General features: G+C 30.6%; 1 protein-coding gene across 1 annotated transcript; it reads right to left on the bottom strand.

Annotated features, from left to right (window-relative positions):
- Window positions 1-325: 325 nt before the first annotated feature.
- Window positions 326-8,700, bottom strand: LOC111051172 (translation initiation factor eIF-2B subunit alpha). The gene is made up of 8 exons (XM_022337606.2): window positions 8,447-8,700; window positions 7,745-7,846; window positions 6,892-7,031; window positions 6,054-6,170; window positions 5,169-5,281; window positions 4,520-4,664; window positions 1,698-1,823; window positions 326-501 (listed from the first exon to the last, which is right to left on the bottom strand). The coding sequence occupies exons 1-8, from the start codon at window positions 8,457-8,459 to the stop codon at window positions 352-354; spliced, it is 906 nt and encodes a 301-aa protein (XP_022193298.1). The 5' UTR covers window positions 8,460-8,700; the 3' UTR covers window positions 326-351.
- Window positions 8,701-8,729: the final 29 nt, after the last annotated feature.

Genomic DNA, 8,729 nt, shown 5'->3' with positions numbered 1-8,729 from the left:
TTATTGCTTTAGGTCTATACATAATATAATCAGTACCGTAATTAATAAGATTTGATTTCAGTGAAAAAGAGCTGAAAATAATATTTTTATCGATTGAATGTAGGCCTATAACGTATCGGTTCATATGAAAGAATAATTGAAAACATAGTAAACAATTGAATAACATGCGGAAGAGAAGAACATCACTTTGACATTATTGAGTAACTTTTCCCCCTTGCAACGGTACCAGTAGACCGTTGCAATAAATAGCTAAAAATTCAGACAAGTTGACTCACGTAACTTAGTGCACAATAGGCTTCTAATGCCTAAAAATAAAATAGACTTATTTAGAATAAAAACTTTAATACAAAATCACAGATATAATCTTATGAGTTCATCACTAACAGCCGAAGGAGTCAGAATTCCAAGATCAGTGAAAAGATGTGTGATATAAGCTGGTGGAGTGTAGTCCACTAGAGGATGCTCCTTACTGACGTCCTTCTTCAACATACTGGCTGGATACTGTGAGAAGAAAGACAGAACTCAGTTAAATGTGATATTACAGTGATAGCCCATGAAAAGTTATTACAATGATTATGAAAAACATGTGAATGAATATCGTTCATTAAAAATTTCGTTGTTCAGTGGAAATTGCTCAATATTCTACAACCTACGGTAAGATGAGGAAATTGAGAAGAAATTGACATTCTTCTCATTATAACAAACATTGATGATCGATTGCAAGATTAGGTTTTCAAATATAAATATCACTTGTAAGAGTTTGGTTAGAGATCTAGTAAAGCATATAGTTGGCGTATCAATACATCATTCATAATTATTATTAAACGAAAATCCAAATTAAATGTTGTAATTCACCCCGAAGACTTCTGCTACTGCAAATATTGACAACCGGGTAAACAGCAGCTATATGGAAATTCGACGAGCGCTACTATTCAAAAAATATTCAAAAACTATTCAAACATTATTCATAATTTATAATTGGTGTATCAATACATTATTCATAATTTTTTAGTAATTCAATCCAATGCATTCATGAATAGACCGTTGTGCCATATTATAGAGAATTATAACACATTTGTAATCCTGAGAATATAATTCACTAGGCTATTCATCGTAAGACGGCTTCGAAAAAAATAAAAATTCACTCTAGAAACATGATGAAGAAGTGGAGTGCATATTATCAATACTTTACCTTCCGATGATTTATTGAATTTCCATATTTTTTCGTATTATTTATCAAAAATTCATTCAAAATATAACAACTTGATAGTTATGTATTTTCTACCTAACATACTTTTACAGCTCCTTCATATAATAATAATAATAATAATAATAATTTTTATTTACATTAAGATGTGTACAAAAGAACAAAGAACAAAATAATATTAATTACACTGTCTGAATAGTTAAGTGATACAATAATGTAGTACAAGAAATATATCATATATATGGAGTTTCATCTCTCCAATTGATCATGAATAATTTTCATGATCCTGAGAATGGAAATGGATACTGATAGATGTCTTGGAAGCCACATGCTAAATAAATAAATCTCTCCAATGAATATTACCATTTTATTAAAGTTACTCGATAAGCATTGTTGGCTATTAAACATTTGTTTAATCAGAGATGTATTTTGATTAACCGTGTTTCATTTATTGTACATGAAATTTACAAACTAGTATTTTTAAAATTACCTTGAATTCATTTGGCAGGTCTCTCTGATTCAGAGGATAGAGTCTGGCGAATTTGAAGCTCTCGGTCAGAACATAGAATGGCTTCTTCATTTCTCTTGCACATACCGCCATTGTAAAGCTACCAACCTGTTCAACAAAAACAATATAATAATAATGAATAGGAAACAAAACAAAATGAAGCTATTTTATAGATTAGTATAGACCAATACAGCTCATAAATAAAATTCCATAAAAAATAATTTAGATTAAAAGAGCTCAGACAGTTTCCAAGGGGAAAGTCAGCATCAAAGAATTCATTCTTAAATCATCTTCATTTCAAAAATATTTTATCAGTGTATTGTACCTTGACATTTGCAGATGATATAGCAATTATGGCAGAAAGTGAGGAGGATCTAGAAAGAATATTGTGCTTAACAAATGAAATTATGGAAAAAGAATACAGCATGAGAATAAACGCACTTAAAACAAAAATACTAGTCTGTACAGAAACAGAGAGAATAGTACAGAAATTAGGATGAGGAATGAAGTTATAGAAGAAGTAAAGACATAGCTAGCAGGATTTATCAAACGAAGAATGCTTTAAATAATAAAAAGAGGGTATTGAATGCAAGAACAATGGGCCATATGAATAAAGTTGAGCATTTGCTTATACTTCTAAAATATGGAGCAAATGCTTCATTTTCTATGAATAAACGTGAGCAAAATCTTTTGCTCATGCTGTGAGCAAAATCTTTTGCTCATGCTCATCAAAAAAATAGTTTGAGCATTCGCTCAAAAGTAAAAGCTTATACTCAAAATTGTATGAATAAACTAGCTCAACTTTTGAAGCAAATGCTTTAAAAATAGCGAGTCTAGTCTAGAGAAGCTTTTCACCTTTTGCTCATAGTAAAATGGCTCAACTAATTCGTATGAGGAAGAGGAAACTATACCAGATACGATCACAACCAATAGTTGATAACTATAAAACTCTTTTAGATTCAACCATGATATATATCACCATTATTCCTACAAAAGATAGCTATCAGATATAAAGATAGCCATTACAAAATAGGAAATAGGCATTTAAGAGGATGAGAGTGTAGACGATTATAAGAAGGCTATTGATATTATAAGATTATGCTGAAGATTATTATAGAGATAACATTTTTTCACGCTATTATTTCAAAATTCTAAACTCAACTAACCTAAAACTCAATTCATAAATAGAAAACAGAGCAGACGACGAAAGCATAAGCGGTGTCTCCTACTTGCATATTTAGCGCTTACGTGAATAGCACATTCTAACCTTTCACTATAAAAACAAAGTAAGGCGAATCAGCTGATGAAAAATCTTTAAAATACGTGAGCATTTGCTCCAGAGTTCAGGAGCCTAAGGTAAGAGTATAAGGTAAAGCTTATTCATATAAAAATAAGCTAATGCTTATGCTTCTACCTCATGAGCAAAACCTTATGCTCCATGTTCATGCTCATGAGCATATGCTTTGGGTTTATTCATATGGCTCATTAAGTCTAGAGGTGAGAAAACCGTTGTTCAAAACGTATGTATGAAAGAATTGCAACCTATGGAAGTGAAGCTTTGACAATGGGTGTGAAACAAGAGAGGATTCCTGCTTTTGAGATATGGTGCTACAGAAGAATGTTGAGGATCAGTTGGAGTGAGAAGGTAACAAATGAAGAGGCGTTTCAAAGAGTCGGAGTGAAAGAATAAAAAGGAGAAGAGCACAACTCGTTGGTCGTAATCTTCGACATGAGGGAGTGTGGGACTAACAAAAAGAATAAAATTTAAACGAATATTTCTGATTAGTTCATAGCCTACATTTAATTGAAATAACTAAGTTCCATGAATATTATGTTTAATAAGATTTTCAAAATATTATCTAAATCAAATATAAGCCATATACGCTAATAATTTATCAAAATATTCTACATAAATAACGTTATGATGTAATTGAATCTATTATTCAAAGCCAGAATCCAGAATTATTCAGAGTCCAGCAAATATGCTGGATTCCGTGTATGTTGTTTGGATGTCGATTACACATGCATATATTTACATAAATGTCATACTATGAAAACCACTGGATTTTTGACCTGTCAAACCGTACCTCACTTATATCAGTGATTAGTTTTTGTTATTGAGGATAAATTTTTGTGTTTCTGTTAGTGCTAAACCGGATTTTAGATTGTAAAACTTTGTTTTCTCTTCATTTTTTCTGGTTATTTTTATTATTTTTGGTTTTCATTTTTTTAATACTTATGCTTACTTTAAAGAACCTTTTTCTGTTCAATGATGCTCCTGTAATGCGGACGTGAACTTCTTATCAAGGTCATTTGCAGTGTTTTATTTCGTACAATGTATTTTTCATTTCTATGATTATGTATGTGTATTTCAATTATTGAATATATTTTCTAGTGATTCTGTATTTTGTATTTTGGCGAAATAAAGTTTCTTTCTTTCTATAATGAAGGAAATGACTGAGAGAAGTAATGCGTGAGGAAGGCTAAGACTGGAGTTCATAGAACAACCTGAAGAAGGATCTGAGATGTGCCAACTACAGTGACTTCAAAAGGATGGCGGATGACAGAGAGGCATGGAGAGTTGCTGCCAACCAGCCCAACAGCTGTTGACCAAAGAAGAAACTGTACCCATTTTACCAATATTTTACAAATTGTACCTTTGTACAACTGTACAAAGGTACATTGTAAAATTACAAAGGTAAATTGTACCTTTGTACAATTGTACATTTGTCTATTAAGACTACATCTATCAACGCATTGAAAATCTGAAAGAAGTTATGAAATATAATTGTTGCTAAACTCACCTTATTGATAATACCTCCACTTTCCACTACACCTTCTGCTCCCACCATCACCATATCAACTTGTTCCATGACATATCCAATGGCAGAGTCCAATATAACCGTACATGGAACATTGATCTTTTCCAAGTCCCTAGCCATTTGCTCCCTATAAACAAAATTAATAGTTTCTCTATAGAATCCTATCAAAAATAATTATGCATTTTTAATTTAAATTGATGCAGTCACAATAAAATGTATAGTTAAAAAGCTTTAAAACCAAAGAAGTGTCTCCGATTAATATATATCACAATAGCAGCTACAGTATAGCAGAGCTTCTGGGTTTTCTTTATTCACTATAAAGCATGCACATCAAAAAAGTGGATAAATCAAACTGATTGACATGTTAAAAAATGACCTGAGTTATGATCAACATTCTAATAGTTTCGTTCACGAAAGCCTCATTTCAACAAGTGGATGAATCAAACTGATGGACATGCTAAAAAATAATCCAAGTTATGATTGACATGAACCCAAGTAGTTTCTTTCTAGGAAGCTTCATTCCACCACAATAATTAACTTTTTCCATGTTGAATTATTCGTTGCTAAGAGTATAGCTTAGAAACCGCAAATAATTTCTTATAGTATCATTTAATTATGATGAAGCACTTACCCACTACTATCTGGGGCAGATTTCGTAACATACACCTCGAACCTCTTATTCTGTTTGACCGCTTCTTCCATTGCACAAAGAACAACTCTCGACTTGGAATGCAGCAATATTTTCTACGAAAAAAATTGTACAGTAATAAAAAGTTTAAAATAAAACACAATGATTTTATAAAATAACATTTAATAAGCAGGAAATTGGAAGGTGGATAATAGTTGAAGGTATTAACACTCATTAATTCAAAATTGGAATAAATCTTTCAAAGTAAAATTGAAATATATTTTCCATGTTTATTAGAAATTATTACTTAACTACAACAAATTAATTCAAACAACAATGAATGAGGCAATAAGGCTTCATCGAAATACACTTATGATAATTATGCATATTTATTATGTTGGAGGAAAGCGAAATTTAAACAGGTTTAACCCCACTGAAAATCCTACTTGATTGAGTTACATTTGAGCGCATAGAATTAAAATAGAGAAAAACCTATGAATTCTCTAGTACCTATGTTTTCTATATGATTTGAGTGACAACATTATTCTGTTTGACAGCTTCTTCCATTGCACAAAGAACAACTCTCGACTTATGCATAATTATCGTAAGTGTATTTCATTTATAATTAATTATTTGATTTGAACATTATATTAATCCTATTTCTATTGGCGTACATAGCAAAACCTTGTAATGCAGATGTGATCACATTGGAAAACAGTGGGAGCTTTCTCAACATTTTCTACAATCATTGTTTCAATGACGTTGTTTGTAACATTTTTATGTTCCTTGACAATAAAAGATTGATTGATTGAAATGTTTTGAAACAAAAATATTACAACCGATGAAAAAAGTTTGAAATCTGTTGTACGGTAATGCAACCTTACTTACAGCGCCATCAAATATGAAAGTCGATGCCAGTTTTCCAACTTTTCCTCTCGCTTCCATGAGCTTCTTTAGGAAAAATTCGCCTCGATGAAGCATAATTTTCTTACATTCAGCAAAAGTCTGCAAACACATTCAAAATTAATAAATTTTCCGTTGATGTGAAACAACCTAAGTTTGATATTGGTTAGCAAATTAAAGGTTACATTCTGAATCGAAAATACTGTTTCGTAAACATATTGTATAGTATTGAGCTACATGCTACTGTAATAGATAAATTATTTGCCAAAAAAATATTATAAATGAAATAGAGATTGAATTGGAGATTAATTAATTGAATGATATATTTTTTAAATACTGTCAATAATATTACAAGTTTATTTTTACATGCATCTACTTGTTTTTACTCACTTTGAAATGCTTGATTAACCAAGAGTATTGCAATAATATTCATATTGTAATATTTATATAGAGAGTAAACAATCATTTTCTTCAATTTAATGAAATTATTTTTCTTCAAACTATTTTAACGTTATGAAATTCAAATCTAGCCAGTGCAGTTTGAGTTTGTAAAATGAATAACATGGATAATCTATGATTGCTGATGAATGTTTTCCTTAAACGATCGTTTGATAGATTTTGTTTACTTTTTACTTAAAACTTTTGTAAATTATGTGGACACTATTGCACAATATTGTTAAATATATCAAAAGTAGGTTCAGATTTTACACAGGGTATATAAATTCCAAACAATAAATTGTATCAATAAACACACTGGTGACTTGTTTGGAAGAAAATTAATTTTTTTACAAAAGAGAGATAACTCAGATAACACAACACTCACCTTAACATCTAGAGCAGCCAAAGTTATAAACCTGAGAAACAATTCACTGCCAGAAGCTACGGCTGTAACTGGCATGTCTGTGTTCCTCATAACATCAACAGCTTTCTTCAGATTTGCATCTAATTCCTGAACGGTTTCAGCTACATGCAACCACAGAAAAGTAAGTCAATCAATAATAAATAATAGAAAATTTTGTTTTTATTTAAAAAATATAAGGAAAACAGGTTCAATTATATGTAAGATGTAAACCCATGATTTGTTCTCCAATAATTGACGTTTGCATTTAGCTGTACAAACAATGCTTTACAACAGAAAACATCTCAAATTACAATGTCTATCATTTGATTATGTTTACCATGACGAAACACTTTATAATAACTCTTTTGAAGTAAAGACACTTTGTTCTGAAATAAATAATTGAATACCACATGGAGCTTCCTGAGGCTGATAAATCTCTTCCTATGGAGGGGAATTTGTCTTGACCAGACAAGTAAGTGTATTTGAATATTTACTTTTAACAAATTGTCTTAATTTCATCAGAGTTATATATAATAACGTACTAATCAAGTTTGAATAGGTTCAAATGTTTTTGATTTGAAATGAGTTCTAGTATATGAAGTGGAAAGAATTTGTCATTGAGTCTATTGAGTTGAAGTGCTTTACAAATAAAATGTACTATCATTCCAGGATAGATCGTAGGACTTAAAATGGAAAAACAAGATTAGATAAGAACATACATGCTTGTAATGAACTGAATTTTCAAAATTTACTCCCGAAATTGAGTACTATTCCTTCAGATAATATTTCTAAATGTGTAATTGTTTTACTTAATAGAGACAACGATATATCTTACACGTGTCATGCTCAAGATATTTTAGCAGAGTTCGAATTGTTGCGATTCCAGCAGAGACATCTTTCTCCTTCTTCATGATCCCACAGAAATATTCTTTAATATCTGAAATTTGAAAGGGGACAAAGGTTAGTGATATTTGAAATTAAAATAAATGAGTTTGGTTTATATTTTGAGCAAGGTGTACAGAGTTCTGGTATTGTTTGCAACATGTTTTGTTACCAACAAATCGTAATATAGACAAAATTCCTCAATAAATTAGAAAGTAGAACATTCAAAAACAATAACTGGAGATGCTTCCAAAACTACAGCTAAACAGTTTTTTGTGGTTCAAATAGGACTGTAGTTCAACTGTGCTTAACTAAATAACTAGTAGTTCAACCTGCAGTCTCAGTCTACTGCACTGTAGCTCCGTTTCAAAACTGTTCAAAAAGGCAATCTGTTCAAGGCAATCGATCTGATTCTCTCGCAATGAATATGATGAGATGTGTTTGTAGCTTAGCATTGTATTGTAGGATTAAGTAAAGCTTTCTTAAATGATTAAGAAAGCTTTGATGTGTATCACAACATAACCTCAAAATTTAAACTTGGTTTAATATTTAAAAAAATACTGACTAGGAGAGAAATTTGAACTGGTTTTTCTCAAAATATTTTTCTATAGAAATTTATAAACCTTATCTCATGAGTTTAAATAAATTAACTTGCCTTTTTTGTCCATACTGCTGATAATGGCCTTATACTTTACTATTTTAAACAGAACAAAATAGAAATCTCTGTCCAACGGATAGCATTAAATCATAGCTGTAATAAACCAATACTTTATAAAAATCATAGAGTCAGTTATTTAAAAATAATTAAACATTCAAGAAGATACAACACTATTTTTTTGTAAAGAAGAATGCAGAATCCAAATACATAACCAAAAATAGTAAACCCATTGCATCAGCTGACTCAAGAAATTCATAAAAGTCGATAGTATGGTAAAATG

The sequence above is a fragment of the Nilaparvata lugens genome, chromosome 8, assembly GCF_014356525.2.
Source record: "Nilaparvata lugens isolate BPH chromosome 8, ASM1435652v1, whole genome shotgun sequence".
Lineage (NCBI taxonomy): Eukaryota > Metazoa > Arthropoda > Insecta > Hemiptera > Delphacidae > Nilaparvata > Nilaparvata lugens.
The sequence above is the reverse complement of the archived record's forward strand: the minus strand, read 5'-3'. Positions and strand labels throughout refer to the sequence as shown.